At 51.3% G+C, this 23,011-nt stretch overlaps 1 protein-coding gene, 1 long non-coding RNA gene and 1 pseudogene across 2 annotated transcripts; 2 read left to right on the top strand and 1 right to left on the bottom strand.

Moving 5' to 3' along the window:
• Positions 1-509: 509 nt before the first annotated feature.
• On the bottom strand, positions 510-9,816 carry LOC144582684 (uncharacterized). The gene is made up of 3 exons (XR_013535925.1): positions 9,670-9,816; positions 3,623-3,687; positions 510-642 (listed from the first exon to the last, which is right to left on the bottom strand). It is a non-coding gene; the product is annotated as an uncharacterized LOC144582684 (long non-coding RNA).
• On the top strand, positions 9,690-23,011 carry PGAP3 (post-GPI attachment to proteins phospholipase 3). The gene is made up of 8 exons (XM_002748526.5): positions 9,690-9,889; positions 11,767-11,864; positions 12,689-12,841; positions 19,277-19,339; positions 20,165-20,226; positions 20,554-20,690; positions 20,950-21,154; positions 21,331-23,011. Exons 1-8 carry the CDS (start codon positions 9,709-9,711, stop codon positions 21,392-21,394), a joined length of 963 nt encoding a protein of 320 aa, XP_002748572.2. The 5' UTR covers positions 9,690-9,708; the 3' UTR covers positions 21,395-23,011.
• On the top strand, positions 21,477-22,178 carry LOC108591582 (uncharacterized; annotated as a pseudogene).

The following is a 23,011-nucleotide window of genomic DNA, read 5'->3' as shown; positions in this document are numbered from 1 at the left end:
ACAAACAGAAATCGGGAGGAGCTGTCTGGTCCACAGTCCGAGGTCCAGGCCATTAACTGAGACCTGGTCCACATTGCCTTGAGGCTGGGGCACAGGTTGCTCGGGAAGTGACTGTAGGAATTCTTTCATTGGAAAGAGTCCCTCAGAGTAGGCTTGAGGCATCTTTGGGCCAAAGGAGGATAATTGAGAAACTTCTGACAGGAAAATTGGTGACCCTTTATGAGTACTTGTAGCCTAACCACTGGGAGGTCACTCCCGGTGCCCAGCGTTTGTCCCCGTCTCCAGGACAGCAAAGGGGCAGAGCCAAGCCTGCCAGACACACTGACCCTGGGCGCCTCTCACCCGAATCTCAGGAATGCAGGCCTCAGGCCCTGGGAGTTGCATTTATCTCTCCCCAGGCTGCTTTGCTGAAACAAAAAGCACTCTTCTGTCCTGGGACTCACCTCGCTTTCGAGCATGTCCTCCACAGTACATGCCATGTCACTCTCATCACTGCCTGCATGGGCATGGCTGTTCAGGTCTGAGTCTCTGCGCTGCACTGCGTTTGTCCTGGCCATTCAACTCATGCCCTCTTTTTATCTATGACTCTTTCCTCGGGGAGTAGCTTTGCATGTGGCCTTGAATATAGCATTGCTTTGCCATCTGAAATGGAAGAGTTGGACAGAATGGTTCCTGGTCACAATATTTCTGGATTTGGTATAGGGACAGTGACTCCTTCAACCCCCACACTTGTCCCTTGAAAGTGTGGGGGTTGAAGAACCCCACTTGCTCACCCAGCTTGCTCCTGGCGGTATAGACCACTGGGGTGTGAAGTAGGGCATTCTTGCCTCTGGCTTTTGGTTTGGGGAGGAGGAGACTAGGAAGCTTCAGGAAGTATACAACTATGGCAACCACAAAGTCTTTTTTTTTTTTTTTTGGTGCCGCAACTCAGATAATCTCAAAGTCTTGATTCCAGGGGACAATTTACTTCAGATGGTTTCATTCGTTGAACTGACCTGGTTGATTCTTCTCTTCCTTTGCCCTTTGCATCCAATCATTCTTTAAGATCTATCACTCCTCTTTTTAATACATTTATGCTTTTTCTACCTCCATCACCAGCTCACCTGAGTCTCTATCATTTCTCCTTTGGGCTAAAGCACCAGATTTTGATAACCACCCCCTCCACCAGTGCTACTTTTGACATCCTGCAATACTGCCCCCAGCAACAGCAGCCAAAGTCAATGTTTTATTATTTATTTATTTAGAGACAGAGTCTCACTCTGTCACCCAGGCTGGAGTGCAATGGCGTGATCTTGGCTCACTGCAACCTCAGCCTCCCAGATTTAAGCAATCCTCCTGCCTCAGCCTCTCGAATAGCTGGGATTACAGGCATGTGCCACCACACTCAGCTAATTTGTATATTTTTAGTAGAGGTAGAGTTTCTTCATGTTGGCCAGGCCGGTCTCGAACTCCTGACCTGGTGATCCACCCACCTCGGCCTCAAAAAATGATGGGATTACAGGCATAAGCAACCTTGCCTAGTCTATTTATTTATTAATTTATTTTAACTGAGACAGAGTCTCACTCTGTTGCCCAAGTGGGAGTGCAGTGGCACAGTCTCAGCTCACTGTAACCTCTACCTCTTGGGTTTGAACAATTCTTGTGCCTCAGCTTCCTGAGAAGCTGGGATTATAGGCATTCACCACCAGGCCCAGCTAATTTTTGTATTTTTAGTAGAGACAGGGTTTCACCATGTTGGCCAGGCTGGTCTCGAACTCCTGACCTCAGGTGATCTGCCTGTCTCAGCCTCCCAACGTGCTGGGTTTACAGGTGTGATCCACTGCATCTGGCCATATTTTATTTGATTTTATTATTATTATTTTAGAGACCGGGTCTCACTCTGTCTCCCAAGCTGCAGAGCAGTGGTCTGATCATAGCTCACTGCAACTTTGAACTTCCGGCCTCAAGTGATCCTCCTGCCTTGGCCTCCAAAGTGTTGAGATTACAGGTGTGAACCACCATGCCTAGACTGAAGTAAATGTTTTAAATGTAAATCAAGTCATGCCATTTGCTCCAGGACCAACGCCCCTCATTGGCTTCCCATTGCCTCTACTCTCCACCATGACCTGAGACCCGGCCTCCGGCGGCCACTGCAATCTCACGGCAGTCCAGCCAGTAGCTTCTTTTTTGCTTTTCAATGATGCTAAACACTGTTCCTACCTTAGGGCCTTTGCGCTGGCGGTTCTCTTAGGCTAGAGCAATCTGTCCCCAGGTATCTTTTTTCTGTGTTTTTTTGTTTGTTTGTTTTATTTTATTTTATTTTGAGACAGAGTCTTGCACTGTCACCTGGGCTGAAGTGCAGTGGTGCAATCTCAGCTCACTGCAACCTCCGCCTCCCAGGTTCAAGCAATTCTCCTGCCTCAGCCTCCCAAGTAGCTAGGATTGCAGGCACCCACCACCACACCCAGCTAATTTTTTGCATTTTTAGTAGAGACGGGGTTTCACTATGTTGGCCAGGCTGGTCTCAAACTCCTGACCTCATGATCTGCCCACCTCAGCCTCCCAAAGTTCTGTGAGCCACCATGCCCAGCTGAGATCAAGTTTTTAACTCCCTCTCCATTCCCCTGCCTCCTGCTGTCACTATTACATTATCCAGTTATACAGTTCACTCAAAAACAACATGGGGGATAGGGGTCCTGACCCTTATGCAGTCAAACATCTGTGCATAACTTTTTAATTTTTTTTTTGAGACAATATCTTGCTCTGTTGCCCAGGCTGGAGTGTAGTGGCACAATCATAGCTCACTGCTACCTTGAACTCTTGGACTTAAGCGATCCTCCCACTTCAGCCTCCCAAGTATCTGGGAATACAGGTGCATACCACCATGCCTGGCTAATTTTTAGAAAAATATATTTTTTTGTAGAGACAGGGTTTTGCTGTGTTACCAGACTGACCTGGAATTCCTGGCCTCAAGCAATCCTCCCTCCTGCCTTCCAAAGTGCTAGGTGTTGGGATTAGAGCCGTGAGCCACCACCATGCCCAGGATTTTTTTTTTTTTTTTTTAAGAGACAGGGTCTTGCTCTGTGCCCAGGCTGGAGTGCAGTGGTGTAATCATAGTTCATTGTAACCACAAATGATTACAATGATCTGTGTAGGTACAGCTTTTGACTCCCCCAAAACTTAACTACTGGCTGGTACTGTGGCTCATGCCTGTAATACCAACACTTAGATAAACTGAGGTAGGAGGATTGCTTGACCTCAGGAGTTCAAGATCAGCCTAGGCAATAGGGAAACACTGTCTCTACAAAAAATTTTAAAAATTAGCTGGGCATAGTGGTGAGCACCCAGCTACTGGAAAGGCTAAAACAGGACGACTGTTGTCTTAGGACAATCCTAGGAGTTTTTGGTTTCGGTGAGCCATGATCATACCACGGCACTCCAGCCTGGGTGACAGAGCGAGACCTTGCCACAAAACAAAAAAACTAATAATCTACTGTTTACCAGAATCCTTACCAACAACAAACACTCAATTCACACGCATTTTATTTGTGATATGTATTATATACTGTGTTTTTACAATAAAGGAAGCTAGAGAAAAGAAAATGTTTCTAAGAAAGTCATAAGGAAGAAAAAACATATTTACCATTCACTAAGTGGAAGTAGATCATCACAAAAGTCTTCATCCTCATCATCTTCACATTGAGTAGGCTGAGGAGGAGGAAGAGAAAGGAAAAGAAATGGGATTGGTCTTGCTATTTCTGGGGTGGCAGAGATGGAAGAAATCTAAGTACAAATGGACCCATGTAATTCAAACCTGTGTTATTCAAGGGTCAACTGTATTTAACTCGATGCTTGCTACTACATGAAACTGCTTTTACATTTTTCTTAGTTTTGTTTTGTTTTCTGTTTTTGAGACAGAGTCTTGCTCTGTCATCCAGACTAAAGTGGTGCAATCTTGGCTTACTGCAACCTCCACCTCCCAGGTTCAAGCAATTCTCCTGCCTCAGCCTAGTAGCTGGGGTTACAGGCACCCACCAACACACCTGGCTAATTTTTTTTTTTTTTTTAAGGCTAGTCAAGTGAAGCAGTGGAATTTTTGTATTTTTAGTAGAGATGGGGTTTCACCATCTTGGCCAGGCTGGTCTTGAACTCCTGACCTTGTGATCCACCCGCCTCAGCCTCCCAAAGTGCTGGGATTACAGGCGTGAACCACTGCACTCAGTCCTTTTCTTTGTTTTTAATTGATTATATATACAGAGGGTACACAATTTGAACGGTACAAGAAAATAAAAAGTGTTTCTTCCCTATTGATCAGACACACAGTCCCACTTCCCACCAGAGGCAAGAACTATTCCCACTTTGTTGTTTATCTTTCTAGATATATTCTCTAAAATAACAACCATAATACTACATACCCTTATTTTTCTTCACATGGTGTACTGTATATATGTGTCCAGATGTACATACATGTGCACACACATACTGTTCTGTACTGTGCACTTGCTACATATCAAAAATATCTGGCTAGGTATGGTGGCTCACACCTGTAATCCCAGCACTTTGGGAGGCTAAAGTAGGTGGATCAACTGAGGTCGGGAGTTCAAGACCAGCCTGGTCAACATGGTGAAACCCTGTCTCTATTTTTAAAAATACAAAAATTAGCCAGGCATGGTGGCGAGTGCTTGTAATCCCAGCTACTCGGGAGGCTGAGGCACAAGAATCGTTTGAACCAGGAAGGTGAAGGTTGCAGTGAGCCAAGATTGTGCCACATCACGAAGGTTTTACCATGCTAAATGGTAAATAAATGGGGCATTACAAATCTGCCCCATTCCTATTAATTTCTGTTTAGTACTCCATTATACGGATCTCCTTTCGTTAACATAATCCATTCCCTATTGATGGACATTTAATTGTTTCCTTTTTCTTCTTGCTATTGAAAACAATGATCGCCCGGTGCAGTGGCTCACACCTGCAATCCCAGCACTTTGGGAGGCCAAGGTGGGTGGATCACGAGGTCAGGAGTTCAATGCCAGCCTGGCCAACATGGTGAAACCCCGTCTCTACTAAAGATACAAAAAATTAGCCAGGCGTGGTGGTGCACACCTGTAATCCCAGCTGAGGCATGAGAATCACTTGAACCCTGGAGGCAGAGGTTGCAGTGAGCCAAGATTTCACCATTGCACTCCAGCCTGGGTGGCAGGGTGAGACTCTGTTTCAAAAATAAATAATGAAAACAATGATGAATGCTTCCAGAAATAACTGTATGTACACAAATTTGCACTTGTGTAGGTATATTGGAGCTTATGTAGGTATATTAGGAGTGAAATTGCTGGGTTAGAGGGTATGTATATTTTATAGTCTGATAGTGCCAAAGTATTCTACATAGTTGTTGCACAGTGTGCTTCTACATCAGCAGTGAAATTATCTTAGTCTTTTTTATTTTGTTTTTTAGGTAGACAAGGTCTCACTCTGTCACCCAGTTTGGAGTGCAGTGGTGCACTGCACACTGAATCCTCAATTCCTACCTCAGCCTCCAGAGTAGCTGGGACACAGGCGCACAAAGCCACACCCAGCTAATTTTTTGTATTTCTTTTTGGAGCTGGGGGTCTTCCTGTGTTCCTCAGGCTGGTCTCAAATTCCTGGGCTCAAGTATCTGCCCACCTCAACATCCCAAAATGCAGGGATTATAGACGTGAGCTACCACACCTGGCTTCAGTCTTTTGTTTGACACTTGTTTATGGCCTGTCTCCCTCCTCTCACCATGAGAAGGACAGTGCCTTGTTCATCACTGTGTTACCAGGGACTTGCACATGGTAAATCTCAATAAATATTTGAAGAATAAGGAACCCTCATTGTAGACTCTCTACCAATTTTGCTCTAAGAATATGGTCAGCTTGCCGTTGATTAGCACACTATACAATTTTTTTTTTTTTTTTTTGAGACAGAGTTTTGCTCTTCTCACCCAGGCTGGAATGCAATGGCATCATCTCAGCTCACCACAACCTCTACTTCCCGGGTTCAAGCGATTCTCCTGCCTCAGCCTCCCAAGTGGCTGGGATTACAGGCATGTGCCACCACGCTTGGCTGATTTTGTATTTTTAGTATAGATGGGGTTTCTCCATGTTGGTCAGACTGGTCTTGAACTCTCAACGTCAGGTGATCCACCTGCCTCAGCCTCCCAAAGAGCTGGGATTACAGGCATGAGCCACTGCACCCAGACAGCATACTGTACTATTAACACATGCTTTGTCTTTCTCTTTTCTACCCCCGTGAGTACGATGGCTGATACACAGTAGGACTCAATAAGCCTGAGTTGAAGGGATGAATTGATGACTTTTCAGACTGTGGCTCACATCCGAAGCCAAATACAAGTTAGGAAGCAGGTTAAGCTAAGGAAGCTCAATGGAGAACTAGGAGCTCTAGGCTAGAAAGTTGGGAAGGGGAGAGGCCAGGTAATTGTCTAGAGATTGTCTGGAGCTGTGCTGGCAGGAAAATTCTCAAGAGCTGTCCCAGAGAGACAATAACCCATCTTCCAAGAGGTCAAGAGGACAAAAGTCTCCACTACCCCTTCCACCATTAACCTAGGATTGCTCTCTCCATCAGGTATGTAGGCATAGGTTTTCAAGGACCTCTGAAATACTTTGGACCTGAACAAATTTCCATTGTTAGTTCTAAAATATAACAAAGCTGTGAAAACTAATCTTTTATGGCCGTGTGCTGTGGCTCATGCCTGTAATCCCAGCACTTCTGAGGTTGAGGTAAGAGGATCACTTGAGCCCAGGAATTGGAGACCAGCCTAGACAACATAGTGAGACCCTGTATCTAAAAAAATTTTTTTTAAAGTAGCCAGGCGTAGTGGTGCATGGTGCAGTCCCAACTACTCAAGAGGCTGAGATGGGAGGATCACTTCAGTCTGGGAGGTCAAGGTTGCAGTGGGTCATGATCATGCCACTGCACTTCAGCCTAGGTGAAAGAGTGACAGGCTGTCTTGGAAAAAAAAATTAAATGTATATAAATGTCAACTATTAACAGCAACTAGATTAAATTACATATATTTATAGCTATTTTATTTATTTATTTATTTATTTTTTTGAGATGGAGTTTCGCTCTTGTTACCCAGGCTGGAGTGCAATGGCGCGATCTTGGCTCACTGCAACCTCTGCCTCCTGGGTTCAGGCAATTCTCCTGCCTCAGCCTCCTGAGTAGCTGGGATTACAGGCACGCGCCACCATGCCCAGCTAATTTTTTGTATTTTTAGTAGAGACGGGGTTTCACCATGTTGACCAGGATGGTCTCGATCTGTTGACCTCGTGATCCACCCGCCTCGGCCTCCTAAAGTGCTGGGATTACAGGCTTGAGCCACCGTGCCCAGCCTATAGCTATTTTATTTAATGTGGGGTGTTACTACATTTCCATACTTTTAATATAATATAGAATGAGACCTTCAAAATTGGAACCTTCAAAGTTTTTGAGTCTAATCTCTAGGAGTTTTCTAATGGGGAGAATCCCTGTTTTGTCAGGATTTAATCTTCTTTAATCCTAAAGGTCCTCATCTTTAAATAAGGATCCTCATAAAAAAGGGTTGTAGCCGGGCACGGTGGCTCAAGCCTGTAATCCCAGCACTTTGGGAGGCCGAGGAGGGTGGATCATGAAGTCAAGAGATCGAGACCATCCTGGTCAATATGGTGAAACCCCGTCTCTACTAAAAATACAAAAAAATTAGCTGGGCATGGTGATGCGTGCCTGTAATCCCAGCTACTCAGGAGGCTGAGGCAGGAGAATTGCCTGAACCCAGGAGGCGGAGGTTGCAGTGAGCCGAGATCGCGCCATTGCACTCCACCTGGGTAACAAGAGCGAAACTCCATCTCAAAAAAAAGAAAAAAAAAGAAAAAAAAAAAAAGGACTGTAAAAGAGCTACAGTAAGGACAAAATGAAATTTAAAAAGGTATTATAAAAGGGCTAATCTGTAAGACGCAAAGTAGTATTAGTATTGGATTTTTTCCGGTCAGCTCCTGGAGGGCTAAGGGGTTGTTTTATTCATTTCAGCTTCTCAATCAGTATCTTTTGGGTGGTCCACTCCAAGGGACACTATTCATGTTATATTTAACTGGAAGAATTGCCATTCACAGAAAATACAATGTGAATGCTGCTCTCCAGAGCAGCATTCACAGAAAATGCAATGTGAATGGTGCCTCCTGGAGATTTTGCCTTCTTAGCAAGGTGTTAGAGCCAAGGGCTCAGAATGTTTGTTAAGTGAGTGAATGGAATCCCATGCTACTTCTTAACTCATTCCAACCCCCAGGATAAAAAGGAAAAGTGGACCAGGGGTGAGGAGAGTGGGGGAGGAGAAAGGATGACCCTTAGCTATAAGGCTTTTATGAGATTGGGTGCAGGTCGGTGCTGCTGGGAGGGTAGGGGAGGTGCGGGGGGGAGGGGATACTAAAGCAAGTGTCCTATTCCCAGGGTTCCTCCTAATTTTCCTAGAAATACTACATCTCTCCGATATCAATGTAGAACCATACTGATGATCTGACAGCCCTAGATGTATCAAGTTCTTAGGTTGATTTATGCTGTTTATTCTTTTTTTTTTTTTTTTTTGAGACAGAGTTTCGCTGTTGTTACCCAGACTGGAGTGCAATGGCAGGATCTCGGCTCACCGCAACCTCCGCCTCCTGGGTTCAAGCAATTCTCCTGCCTCAGCCTCCGGAGTAGCTAGGAGTACAGGCGCGCACCACCATGCCCAGCTAATTTTTGTATTTTTACTAGAGACAGGGTTTCACCTTGTTGACCCGGATGGTCTCGATCTCTTGACCTCATGATCCACCCGCCTCGGTCTCCCAAAGTGCTAGGATTATAGGCGTGAGCCACCGCGCCCGGCATGCTGTTTATTCGTTAAACAGACGAACAAACAAACGCACTTAGCGCCTACCATAAGCCAAACTCTGTGCTAGTGCTGGAGGTGAAGTGCGGAACAGGACAGCAAAGGTTCCAACCCGCGTGGGGAAGCAATCACCCTCGGGAGGTGGTACTTCAATTGAGGTTAGAAGAAAAAGCAGGAGTGAGTGATTCAGACCAGGCCAGGCAGTCAGGAAGCTTGAGAGACATAGCCTTCTGAAGCGGGTCTGGAGCAAGAGAGTGAGGGAGACCAGTGGGTAGGGGCCAAATCGTGCAGGGCTTGTGGAGACTGTATTTTACCCTGAGGGTAATTGGGAGCCAGTAAATTATTTTAAGAGAAAATAGTGGTATGGGCAAATTTTAATTTTTCAAAATGGAGCGCAGGTTGAACGGGGCAAAAGTAGAGGCAGGGAGAGCCGTTAAGAGGCTACTGTGGCTGTCTTGGCGACACATGATGATGTCTTTAACCAGGGTGGTGCCGTGAGAGATAAAGAGAAGTGGATAGTTACAGGTACGTTTAGGAAGTAAAATCAGACAGGGCTGGTGACAGTAAACAGCCCTACCTCAAAAAAGGTCCTGGAAAAGAAAACATTTTATTTTGCTCATTAACCCATCAGGCATCCCCCTTCCCGTAACCCTGTCGTCTCGATAAATGGAGACAGCAGGGGGACGAGGGGCGGGGCAGGAGCCCACAAAAATCCGGGAACTTAAATTTAAACTGGGTGGACGTCAGCGGAGAGTAGATTAAAGAACACAGAAACTTCCGGTTACTCCGGAAGTGAAAGCTTCACATACTTCTAAGCTCCTCCCCCGGCGGCGAGCCAGGGAGAAAGGATGGCCGGCCGGGCGGCGCGGTTGGTCCTGCTAGCTGGGGCCGCGGCCCTGGCGAGCGGCTCCCAGGGCGACCGTGAGCCGGTGTACCGCGATTGCGTACTGAAGTGCGAAGAGCAGAACTGCTCGGGGGGCGCTCTGAAGCACTTCCGCTCCCGCCAGCCAATCTACATGAGTCTAGCAGGTAAGCCCCACCCCCACGTTAAGCCCTGCCCATTTATCTTGCTCCCGCCCCCTACGCCTCCGATACGCCTCTGCAATCTCAACCTTAGGTACTGTATGAGGTCTCATATTATTAATATTAAGTGAGTGGAGCCCCTAAGGTGATGAGAGCCTTATCATCCTCTCTTATTTTCCCAGAAGCTTTCGTTTACTTCTTTATTCAGTCAAAAGGGTATTTATTAAATACATTCGGGCTACAATGTCTAGGAATGGCACAGAAATCAGACCAGGGTTCTGCCCATTGGGGCTCACCCTCCCCCACGGGCATATGTGCATTCTCAAGTGCAAGGCAGAGAATGATTTGAGCCCCTGAGAGACTCTTAGATTAAGAAGCATTTGGTCTTGCAGGCCACCTGCAAAAAAAAAAAAGCAACATTTTGGAGGCCGGGCACGGTGGCTTACGCCTGTAATCCAGCACTTTGGGAGGCCAAGGCAGGCGGATCATGAGGTCAGGAGTTTGAGACCAGCCTGACCAACATAGAGAAACCCCATCTCTACTAAAAATACAAAATTAGCTGGGCATGGTGACGCATAGCTGTAATCCCAGCTACTCGGGATGCTGAGGCAGGAGAATCGCTTGAACCCGGGAAGGGTAGGTTGCAGTGAGCTGAGATCACACCATTGCACTCCAGTCTGGGCAACAAGAGGGAAACTGTCTCAAAAAAAAAAAAAACAAAAACAAAAACAAAAAGACACAAGCATTTGGGATAGGAAAGTGTCTTTTCTGGCTTTGAAGAGGTGGAGGCAGGGATCATCTTGGAACATTTTGTGTGAAGGAGGGACTTTGGACTGATACAGTTTGCACCTGTGACTATAGTGGGCAAAGAACCAACATACTGAGCACTCACTATGTGACAGGTGTCACAATACATCGTAATTTTTATTGCAACCCTTTGAGATAGTTTCTCTAATCGCAGTTTTACAGATGGGGATTAGAGATGTTAAGTGCCCTGCCCACATACACAGCCATTATGTGGTAAAGTAGAGTTTCCAGTTCTGGCCTGATTGACCGAAAGCTTTTCCTCTTTACTGTTATACCACTTTGCATTCCAGACAGAGGAAACAGAGAGAGCGGATGCCCTGGGCAGATATGGGCACATCCAGATTTGTTTACTCAGAGAGCAAGGTGCATGAACAGGGGTAGTCACCAAAAGGGTTGGAAAGGCAATTTGGAGCCTCAAAATTCAGGTTGAAGAATTTGGGCTTCATTTTCACAGGAAGGGGGTAAGATAGCAAGAACTCCTTCCTGGAGAGTAAGAGTAAATCCTATATTCAGGAAGGACAAACAACCCAGGTTTCCACAGATGAGTTCATCAGATGCCAAGATCTCGATGAACTTGAACAAAAGGAGAGGAAATGTCTCCCAAGGTGGGAAGATCGTTTGAGCTCTGGAGTTCAAAACTAGCCTGGGCAACATGGCAAGATGCCATCTCTACAAAAAAATAAAAGAATTAGCCAGACATTGTAGTCTCAGCTACTTGGGAGGCTGAGGTGGGAGGATTGTTTGAGCCTAGGAGGTCGAGGCTGTGGTGAGCTGTGATCTCCCCACTGCACTCCAGCCTGGGTGAAAGAGTGAGACCCTGTCTCAAAAAAAAGAAAAAGAAAAAGAAAAATATCTCAAATTGCTCACTAAAATATGCATACATATATACCCCTTCCCCTATGTGTATGTCTCACCATCTCTCATTCATCCAGATTGGAAGCTAGAATTTTGAGATTTCTCCTGATTCCTCCAACCTGCAGGCCCTCTTTGCCTATATTTTGGCTTGGACCCTGTTCATGCTCTCTCTGTGCCTCCCAGTGCTGGGGGACTCACCAGGGCACATTTGTCTGTTTCAGGCTGGACCTGTCGGGACGACTGTAAGTATGAGTGTATGTGGGTCACCGTTGGGCTCTACCTCCAGGAAGGTCACAGAGTGCCTCAGTTCCATGGCAAGGTGAGTTGGAGGGTCAGGGTAGGCATATGGTAGTAGTGTGGTGGGAGTAAGATACCCCCTGGTTGGACCACGCTGTCCAAGCAATCTGAGGCATGGGGTGGTGGGTGTATGTTTGGGGCAGGTACCTATTCTTCCCAAAATCGGTTGGTTTCCATAGAATTGAATAGGATCTATGTGTCCTGCCTCTGGATTTGGAGGAGAAATATGTGGAAGGCTTTGGAGTCTCCCCAGAGAGTGGTGCTGGGCCTTTAGAGTGGCTGAGATGGCCACCTTACTGCAGGGACACATTCCTTTACCTACTGTGGCACATTTCCTGTTGCTTCTCCGGTAGGGGTCTGGATTCATAGTAATATACTTCAGCTTGTCTAGCCAGGCACAGTTTGCTGGTACCTTTCAATCCAGTATCATCTCATTCTGGCCTGTTGATGTTGGCAGGAAGCATTCACCCCAGTTTTTCACAGAGTAAGCTAAGGCTCAGAGGACTGTGGACAGTGGTAGAGGAGGGGTTGGGACTTGGGTCTTCTGGATGGCAACTCTGTGCTGTTTCCATCAGGCCATACTGAGCCATCTACCCTGGCCCATCTGGTCTTCCCAGAGATCAGGGCTAACAGTGTACCTGCCGGCCAGGATGGGCGTATGACCCGTAACCATGCACTGGAGTGGGGCTCATTGGTCTGAAGAGGGAATGAACCTGAGGCTTTGGCTGAAGTCCAGAGCTGAGGACCCAGCTGGGGACCTGTTGCTGCAGCATGTCAAGAATAGGTGGACTGGGCCAGTTGGGGGTTGCCTACCCCTCAAACCCCCTTCATCTGCTCCTTTTTCAGTGGCCCTTCTCCCGGTTCCTGTTCTTTCAAGAGCCAGCATCTGCTGTGGCCTCTTTTCTCAATGGCCTGGCCAGCCTGGTGATGCTCTGCCGCTACCGCACCTTCGTGCCAGTGTCCTCCCCCATGTACCACACCTGTGTGGCCTTTGCCTGGGTAGGTAACCTGGCAGGACTCCTGCTATCACCCCTCATCTAGGAAGGAGGAACTCTAGATCCCTATTAACACTCAACAGGGCTTCTACTTACCAGCTTCTCCTCTGTTTTCCAGGGCTAAAGTTGCAGCTGTGGGATGGTGAGGCCTGGGGAGAAAACAGGGAGGGTGCTGAATTGGGCTGTTTTGGAAGGAGAGAGGAAAGAAGGACATTTTTCTGGTCCTGAAGAAGGAAGCCACTAAAAGACCCAGTAGGACACTTTACAAACACAGAAGGGAGTGGGGGAGGCTAGAGAGGATGCTAGAACCACAGGTCTTTCCAAGGGCCCCTCTGGAGGACTTGGAGCAATCTCAGTTCCAGCCAAGGCCTGGCGGGGAGGGAGTCGCAGCTACAGGTTTCTGTCTAGAACTCATCCTAGTCTCAGACCATCTGTGGAGAAGCCCAGGTATGGTTCCATCTGCAGATGCAGAAAGGGCTGTTAGCTTTACAGTATGGCTGGTCTGAACAGCTGTATTCAGGACCTGGAATTGTGTGATAAGCACAGACTGGGATGCAGATATGAACCATGACAGCCATCTCAAAAAAAAAAAAAAAAAAAACTTGCCCTAGTTAGCGAGGAGTGGAAACAGGGTTGGCGTCCGGGGCTGTCTGGCTCCAGGACCTGAGAACTTAGCTCTGCTAGGCCGCTCCGTGTCCTGTGATGAGTGTTTCTTGAGCATTTACTGGGAGTAGAGACGGGGTTTAGCACTTGCGGGGGCTGAAGCCCCTGCCCCAGATTGCTAAGCAGAGTGGGAGGTACAGGTCTGGCCAGCCTGGGCAGCAGACGGCGTGGAGTCGGGAGTGCTTTGGTAGGGAGTGCTTTGGTAGAGAGCCCTAGGATTTGTGAGGTGGGGAGACCACATCCTCTAACTGGGGAAGTCTTTCAGGCCAGGGAGGCCCGGGGAGGAGGAGATGTCTCATCTGGGACTTGCAGGCCTGGCAAGGCTTAGACACATACATGTGTGGGGACAGGGGATTGAATTCCAGCATTCCAGGCAAACTTGTCCCCACTGTAGCTGTGTGAATGGAGTAGAGAAAGAGGAGATGGAGCAGAGGGGGCCCTGAGTGCCAGCCTGAGGGCTAGGGGCTCAGATGTAGGCAGGGCCAGGCATTGGCACACATTGTCACAGGCTGGGTGCCTGTGTAGGCCACCACTTCCTGCGTAGGCCTCTTGCAGCAAAGCGAATTCAGTCATGGCTAAGAAAGCAGGAAGGGCAGGGAAACTGAAGAGGTTCCGTCTCCTTTCCTGTGGGGCTCCTCCATGACACTGCTTGTCTGGGCCCACTGCATGTACCACCCCCTAGTCCCCACCTCCACTAGAGAGCATGGGACAGCCCTGCCTGAACTCTGAAGAAGCTTAGAGCCTCCTTAGATAGGCCACAGGCCTGTCAGGACCTCGGAGGATCCTGCCCTTTGTCTTCATACCATGTGCCAGAGGCCAGGGGTCACATCACAGCTCTGGCCTTGCCATCCCTGATCCTCGGATCTTCCACCTGAATTGTATCTGCAACTCAGCTTCCTTCTTGGAGGGTGGTCACACTTTCCAGGGTGGCCTGAAGTCCTGTGTGACTAAGGAAGGACCCTAGAGAAAAAGCAGGAGATGGCTGGGAGCAATGGCTCATGCCTGTAAACCCAACACTTCGGGAGGCTGAGATGGGCAGATCATCTGAGGTCAGGAAGTCAAGCCCAGCCTGGCCAACACGGTGAAACCTCGTCTCTACTAAAAATACAAAAATTAGCCAGGTGTGGTGGTGGGCGCCTGTAATCCCAACTACTGGGAAGGCTGAGGCAGAAGAATTGCTTGAACCCGGGGAGCGGAGGTTACAGTGAGCTGAGATCATACCTGTACTCCAGCCTGGGGGACTGAGTGAGACTCCATCTCAAAAAACAAAAAAATAAAAAAAGCAGGAGATGTTGGTAGAAGGCAGATAGTTGGGGCCTGTGTCTTAGGGTACTCGTTGGCATGTGGCATTCTGGAACATGGGACCCCTGCATGCTCTCACTAGGCCTTCAAGGGACAAAGCCTCAGAACAACCTGCATTCCTGTGGATGGCCTAGTTTGGCTCTCCCAGTTGCTCTTGAGCCCTGTCAGTTTCTGCAGGAGGGAGGATCCTGAGCCGTATAGAGGGTGCGGCAGTGGACTCTGACCTGGGCCTTCTGGGGCGCTGAGGCTCCTGATTTCTGTTGGGGTGAGGATAGGAAGGCAAGGCCCTTCACCTGCTCTGGGCTAAGTCTTGGGGGAAGGGTACCTCAGCTTTGCCTCAGAAATAAGGAGATCCGCCCCCCAGCAGGGCTCATGATATGTTGGTACAAGAAGGCAGCCCCTGCCTTGCCATTCAGGCCTGGGCTTGGGCTGGGGGGCAGCCAGGCAAGGAGCGGGGAGCCCAGCAAAGCTCTGCGTACCATGTCCCTTTGACATCACTGAGCAGGGGCTCCTGCTGTGTGCCAAAGCCAGAAGGCCAAACCAATTCCTCAGGCCTTCATCCAGTCAGGAAGGTCATCAGATGTAGAGATAAGAGGGTGAAGCGGTGGGAAGGCAAACTGTCTCTGTAGAGTGGTTTGTATAGGTGGGGACAGAGTCTGCTCTACGTCTGTTCAGCAAACTGCAAGAAGAGTTAGGGGCCGGGCTAAGTAATCCTGGCACTTTTGGAGGCCAAGGCAGGTGAATCGTGAGGTCAGGAGTTCAGAACCAGCCTGGCCAACATGTAGTGAAACCCCGTCTCTACTAAAAATACAAAAACTAGCCGGGTATGGTGGCACACACCTGTAATCCCAGCTACTCAGGAGGCTGAGGCAAGAGAATTGCTTGAACCCGGGAGTCAGAGGTTGCAGTGAGCCGAGATTGTGCCACTGCACTCCAGCCTGGGTAACAGAGCGAGACTCCGTCTCAAAAAAAAAGAAGAAGTAGGTTACATCTGTTGTAGAATGATGGTTAGACTTTACGAAGGACTTCCCAGAGGTCAGACAGGAGCTAGTGGAACAGGCAATGGCAGGAAATCAAGGAATCCTTTGGGATGGTAGAAAAAGCCCTCCTCCCATCTTCATCCACCTCTCTCTCCCTTCTCTCAGGAGTGAGCTGGGGCTGGTCTGCCCTGCTTGAGGCAGGGGGTGGGACACTGTGGCCTCCGGGGGAGCCCAGGATGGCAGCAGGCGTCATATTTAACATTCTGCCTCCCCCACTTCTGAGACACCGAGCTATTTTAAGACCCACTTGTCCCCACCACCGTGGTGTCAATGACAGCCCCGAGCACTGGGGCTTAGCGCAGGGTCGAATTCCTGACAGATCTGGCTCACTTGGCATCCAACCAGTTTCACGGCTGTGATATTTTTGTCTTGATTTTCTTATTTCCAACAGACTGAAACAGCCTCTTGCTCTCCCTCCACCCAGCCTCCGATTCCACCCCCACTGGCACCCTGCCCCTGGCCGCCCCCTCTCCTCGGTGTTTACTCGAAGCTCTGGGTGCCTGCCGGGCAGCCTATCTCGCTCCTGGCCGGTTCCCCTGCCTGGCCCCCTTCACTCAAGCATGGCAAGGAGTCCGAGAGTAGCTGTGCATTGGTGTCTTGGAGCTCTCCTTCCTTCCAGAGCCCATCTGTCCCCTTTGCTTGCTCTTGATTACAAACTGTGTGAGGAGCAGGGGGTCCCTTCAGTCCACATTGATGGAATCTTGGCTCCAGAGTAAGGAGGAGGTGCTCTTCCTATAGCTGAGGTATCTCTGTTCGGTGTGGAGAGACCCTGGGCCCCATAGTTTGACCTTGAACTTTGTGACCCTCTCAGGAAAGGGAAGTTGAGGGGCAGGTGAAGGGGCATGGTGAGAGTCAGCCTACTGGATGTGATGAAGGAAACTGACATTGATGGGCACCTACCACAGACCAGGCAGCAAAAACCAGCAACCACTCAGAGGAGTTCCTTGGTGCCAGGTGTTCCGCAGACATCATCCTCACAGCCCCCTCCGCAGTGGGCATCGTTAGGAACCTGTTTTGTAGGTGAGGCAGTGGAGGATCACAGACTCTGGATTATGTGTCCAAGGTCACACAGCTACTTAGGGGCGGAGGCAGGACTTCAGGCTCTGTCTCATTGTGGAGACTGGACATTCTTCCTTAGCCTGGAGCTGTGGCGGTGGGCCTAGGCAGCTGGGAGACCACCCCTTCTCTGCTTAAACATCCTTGGCCTGCAGGGAGAGTGGGAGGCAGACATCCTCTTTGGCCTCAGTTCTATGGGAAGCTGACGAGGCTTTGTGCTGCTCAGGCAGGTGGAGAGAAGAGCACCTCATGTGTTATCCTACCCTGGGCTCTGTGCCATTTGCTGTATTTGTATTGCTCATGAAACCCTTATCAACTGTGATTATTCCCATTTTGCAGATGAGAAAACTGAGGCACAGCAAGGCTAAATAACTTGCCCAAGGACACACAGGAAATGCAGAGCCAGGAACTGAACCCTGGCAATCTGGCCCTAGGGCTTGCATTCTTAATGACACTACCTCCCAAATCTGAGGAAAGGGTGAGAAGAGGAACACCCCTAGAGGGGGATACTCCCCGGTGGGGAGAGGCTTTTCAGGGGTGCAGAGTCCAGGCTTCAGGTGAACCTGTGAGTGGAAGGCACCCAGGAAGGTGTTTGGAGAGAGGACCGAGCAGCCCACCCTTCCTGTGGCCCTGAGCACATGTATGCACGCACACAGCCCCTGCTTTTGTTGTTCTGAGCCACTTAGTTCAGTCCTGCAGTCCTCTTGTCACCCCCCTTTCCTGCTGTGTGTGACAAGGAAGCCTGGCTGGCTGCTGGTCCCTGCCACCTTCCCCTTCTCACTCCTACATTGGCTCCTGGGCCACTCTCCTCCCAAGGATGTCCCTGTTCCAGGCCTTCCATGGAGACCTGGTCCATGTGGTCACCTGGGCCCCGTCTTTAGCCCAAGCCTGCTCCTCTCCCCACGCTGACCCTAAGCTGTTCAGACTGTGGGTGCAGTGTCTGAGAAACCACCAGTTTCAGTCCCGTTTTGCAGCCTCCATATCTGTCTCTGGGGTGGAGGCCACAGCAGGGCACAGCCTTGAGACCAGTGGAAGGGACAGAGTGGCCATCCTCAAAAGGGGAAGCAGCCTGGCCTAGACCAAACCACTTGACGCCAGGCTGGGAAGGAACTGAAGGTTCATTATGATTCGTCCCAGGGGAAGCTTGGGCTGAGAAGGGCAGGGCCCTTTGCCGAGGTCAACAGGATCAGACACAGCAAGTCTCAGCCCAGAGCCCAGGCCCAACAGGTGCACCAGGCGGCCTCGAGCCTTCCCAAGCCCAGCACCTGGAGAACCTGGCTGGCTGTGCAGCAGTCCTGCCCAAACTGCACCCCTTCTCCTATTCTCTCCTAGGCTCTCCAGACCTGCATTCAGAATGCATCTTACTGTCTCGCCTGCCTGCTACAGTGCCCAGCAGAGCGTGGCTTATTGCCCTCTCCCTCTGTCCCCTGCCTTGCCAGTTTTCCTGCTACATTGGAGCCAACTGAGCAGCTCCTGGCCTTTCCTGAGCGCCCATCCCACCCTAGCGCATCCCTCCCCGCCTCCGGGGCATTCCAGGCCCTGCCGGTGTTCCTTTGACTGTTTGTCTCGGTTTCTCAGCCCTTCCCCTCAGTCCACCCTGCTTTCTGCAGTTTGGGCTTTGCTGTGAACACAGCAGTCCCCAAAGAAAGTGTCAGCACCAGTGCCCACAAGCTCTCTGGCTCATTCGCAAGATTACTTTTGTGCTCTCTCCACGCTGCTCATTTCCAGGAAGAAGGCCTCAAACATTCCCCTGGGCCCTGGCCCACTGCAGCTTCTCCAGTCCTGCCCTCTGCTCCTCCCAGGCTCAGGAGCAGCCACTGGTCTGGCGGGTTGGGCAGGCCCAGCCGGGAGGAAGCTGGGCTCAGTTCACCCTCCTCCTGGGAGCCTGGGCCCCAGTGGGATCTGCTTGATCTCCCTCCCCTGCTCGGAACACACCCCAAGCTGGCTCGAGCCCCTCCACCCCACCCACCTCATTCCCGCCCCCAGAGGCTGAGGTCACCAGCTCCCCTGGGCCTGGGTGGGGCTGTCATCACCTGCCGGTTGGAGGAGGAGGCCGAGCCCCTGGGGGCTGTTGTCTTAGCGATTGAGTAACTGGGTAATTGGCTCTGCCGGAACTGGTTCCCAGGCCAGGCCGGAACCTGTGGAGGCTGCAGCCCCCTTTGGCCTTGAGGATTTGGGGTGGCATGAAGTCCACCCCAGGGACCCTGGCTGGGTCGAAGTAGAGGGACACAGGTTTGTTCGGAGGGCTCCAGGGGCAGGAAAAGTACATTTCTTGCCCCACAGAGCCCCTCCCCAAAGGTGAAATGGGTGTGAGCCTATGGGGGTCCTGGCCTTGGGGTGTGGGGGCACAGTGTGCTCACCAGCCCCTTCTTCCTCAGGTGTCCCTCAATGCATGGTTTTGGTCCACAGTCTTCCACACCAGGGACACCGACCTCACAGAGGTGAGCACTCCTCCAGCTCCCCCTACTCCGCACAGGGTGTTGCCAGCGGAGCCCAGAATCGGGCAGAGGGGCTCTAGAGGGTCATGCCGACTCCCTGTGGGGAGCACTAGGAGGAGCAAGGGCCGCACATCCTGCACCTGTTGGTGCCCTTGAGCCATTTTGAGCCTCGTCAGGTGGGGATGATGATGAGCTCTTGCCTGTGAGGCAGCTGAGCCTTGGAGAGGTGGCCTGCTTGCTCAGGGGCACCCAGCTAGTAAAGGGTTGCCCCAGGACGGGACCCCGTGGCGTGGCTGTCAGACTCCACACTGCGCTCTGAATTCCATGCAGGGTGGTCATGTCCCGGAGCCTCAGCAGGGACCCTTCACCAGTGTCCCTAAAGCCTTGTTCCTGAGAATTTTTTGGCAGAGTCTCACTGTGTCTCCCAGGCTGGAGTGCAGTGCCTTGATCTCGGCTCACTGCAACCTCTGCCTCCTGGGTTCAAGCAATTCTCCTGCCTCAGACTCCTGAGTAGCTGGGACTATAGGCGTGTGCCACCACACTCGGCTAATTTTTTATTTTAAAAAATAGTAGAGATGGGGTTTCACCATGGCCTCGAATTCCTGACCTTGTGATCTGCCCACCTCGGCCTCCCAAAGTGCCACCACATCTGGCCTCCTGAGCACAAAAAATTGTACAATGATGTGAACACAAGGCTCAGCTGCAGTGAAACAGCTAGGCAGGCCAAGGACCCCCATCCCCTCCCTGCCACCCCTCCGTGCCCCTATCCCCGAGGGTCCTCTCTGAACAGCCTCTTGCTGTTCCCTCGTTGCCTTTCCCTGTCCTCAGAAAATGGACTACTTCTGTGCCTCCACAGTCATCCTACACTCAATCTATCTGTGCTGCGTCAGGTGAGCCTGCCTGGGTGGCTGCAGGGGCAAAATCGGGCCCCGGGGGTGCTGCTCTGAGGGCCTTCTTCACTAGTTTCCCAACAGCTACCCCCCATCAGCTGTCCTGGGTGGGGACCCTGGGGTAGGACTGGGGGCCCTGGCTTCTGACAAGGAGCTGTAGCACTTGGCCCCCGGCCTTTGGGAGGATTGGAGGCCTGCCCAGCTGACTCGTTTGGTGGGGAGAGGGGTAGTGGCTTGAGGGACTATGTTGAGGGGAGGAGATGCTTCAGGGAATGCTGCTCTGGGGACGGGCCGCCGCCCTCTGAGCAGCCCTGGATGGTGGGGCAGGACCGTGGGGTTGCAGCACCCAGCTGTGCTCAGTGCCTTCCGGGCTCTCCTGCTGCTAATGCTGACCGCGCATGTCTCCTACCTGAGCCTCATCCGCTTCGACTATGGCTACAACCTGGTGGCCAACGTGGCTATTGGTGAGGCCCTGGGGAGCTTGGACCATCTTTGGAAGTGCTAGCATGGGGTGCGAGTGGGGGGTTGGTGCCATTTCTGGAGAGGGAGATTCTAGAGAGACCCTTGGGGTAGAGGAATGGGGAAGAATTTGAGGTGGGAGAGAGAGGAGGCCTGGAGGAGAGTCCAAGAATGATCCTAGGGTCAGAGAGCATGGCGTTAGGGGTGGCCTTGGGGAGAAGAAGCCAAAGGAATGAGTCTCTCTTGTCCCCACCTGGCACCCAGGCCTGGTCAACGTGGCATGGTGGCTGGCCTGGTGCCTGTGGAACCAGCGACGGCTGCCTCACGTGCGCAAGTGCGTGGTGGTGGTCTTGCTGCTGCAGGGGCTGTCCCTGCTGGAGCTACTGGACTTCCCACCACTCTTCTGGGTCCTGGATGCCCACGCCATCTGGCACATCAGCACCATCCCCGTCCATGTCCTCTTTTTCAGGTGGGTGCTGCCCCTGCCGGTGCTCACCTTTGAGCCCTCCCTTGCCCACTTCTTAGGGGAGACTGGGGGTTCTGTGTGCCCATCCAGCCCTTCTCACCTTGCCTGCCTGTCTCACCCCGCCCCCACACGAGCTCTCAGAGCTGTGTGCCTCAGTGGGCTCCTCCTTTGGCCCACAGCTTTCTGGAAGATGACAGCTTGTATCTGCTGAAGGAATCAGAAGCCAAGTTTAAGCGGGACTAAAGACCTTGGGAGCGGGTCTGCCCCAGTGGGGATCCTGCCCCCACCCTGCTGGCTTCCCTTCTCCCCCCAAGCCTTGAGATGATTCATTTTCTCCTTTCAACTTCTTGAACTTGGACATGAAGGATATGGGCCAGCCCATTCCTGCTGGCTCTCACCAGCCTTGGAGCCTGTGCTAGGGAAGGCCTCCCAGCATCTGGGACTAGAGAATGGGCAGCCCCTCTGCCTCCTGAATGTGTTCTTAGCTCCACCGGGAGGAAAGCTGCCTGTTTCCTCCCCATATCCCCCGCTGCCTGGCTTGGTCCCAGAGCCCTCTGTCTACTTGGGAGACCGGGGACCACAGGCCTTAGGGATACAGGGGGTCCCCTTCTCTTGCCACCCCAACCCTCCTCCAGGACACCACTAGGTGGCGCCAGATGCTTGTTCTTTGGCCAGCCAAGGTTCAAGGTGATTCTCCTGATGGGATCTTGAGGGACCAAGCTGCTGGGATTGGGATTGGGAAGGGGTTTCACTTTGATCATTGCCAGGTTCCCAGGAGGCCTCACCACACTCCCCCTCGGGGCCAGAGCCCCAGCAAGCCCAGGGCAAAGATCCCCTGCTGAGGTCTGGTTAAGAGCCTGCCACCGTGTGTCAGGAGTGTGGGCCAGGCCAAGTGCATAGCTGACCTGTGGTAAGTATGGGCTTGGGTGTGTGTGAGCTCAGGCCTACGTGTGCAGCATGGAGAGGGGTGTTGCAGGGTACGAGGTGTGGTTTCAAAGTGTGTGTGTGCAGGGGGTGGGTGGGTTAGCTGGGTTAGGGGAACATGCATGTGAGCGTGCTGATGGGCATGTGAGGCGAGTGTGACTGCAGGTGAACGTGCCCTCAGCTGAGAGGTTGGAGAGGATGAGGGAATCATGTCACCATCAGTAATCACTGTGGAGCACCAGCTCTGCCCAAGGCCTCAGCTGGGCAGACATCCAGGACCTCTGCACAGCCAGGCTGCCTGTGTGCGTGTTCCCTGTCCTGTGCCCCCTGCACACCTTGCAGGGCCTCCACACAACAGTACCCTCCAGAACCAGCCCCTCGGGGGCAGAGGAAGGAAAATGCGGATGCATGGGGCTCTCTCCAGCCTCTGTATCTCCTTGCCTTGGCATGGTTGACCTCCCCTCCAAAACCCCCTTTCCCCTGCTGCCAGCCCCTTTGCATCACCTGGACTTTGGGGAGGGGGAAGGGATTTGAGGGAGAAGGGGAGAAAGCTTGTGGCTGGGTCTGGTTTCTGCCCTCCCCAGAGGGTCTTACTGTTCCAGGGTGGCTCCAGGACGGGCAGGAGCCACACTGTGCTGACACCCTGGTAAAGGTGACCCCTGCCAGTTGCCAGCAGCCCTGGCATGTTCCTGCCCCACAGGGATAGGATAGAGTGAGTGCCAGAAACTTTCCATCCCAAAGGCAGTGTCCGTGGTTGAAGCAGACTGGATTTTTGCTCTGCCCCCGACCCCTGGTTCCTCTTTAGGGGAGGGGAGCTATGCTAGAACTCCAGCCTCAGGGACTTGGGTAGCCTGGGCTAGGTTCTTTTGATACTGAAAACTGTTTTAAGGTGGGAGGGTAGCAAGGGACATGGTTAATAAATCATTTTCAGCCTCA

This window comes from Callithrix jacchus, chromosome 5, assembly GCF_049354715.1.
Source record: "Callithrix jacchus isolate 240 chromosome 5, calJac240_pri, whole genome shotgun sequence".
In the NCBI taxonomy this organism is placed as follows: Eukaryota; Metazoa; Chordata; class Mammalia; order Primates; family Cebidae; genus Callithrix; species Callithrix jacchus.
The sequence above is the reverse complement of the archived record's forward strand: the minus strand, read 5'-3'. Positions and strand labels throughout refer to the sequence as shown.

Bases quoted from the DNA above. Each gene is read 5' to 3' on its own strand.
- PGAP3 (XM_002748526.5), top strand. From the start codon at position 9,709: ATGGCCGGCCGGGCGGCGCGGTTGGTCCTGCTAGCTGGGGCCGCGGCC. The intron at 20,227-20,553 runs GTGAGCCTGCCT...ATGGTGGGGCAG, and splicing joins ATCTATCTGTGCTGCGTCAG to GACCGTGGGGTTGCAGCACC. The intron at 21,155-21,330 runs GTGGGTGCTGCC...TTTGGCCCACAG, and splicing joins GTCCATGTCCTCTTTTTCAG to CTTTCTGGAAGATGACAGCT.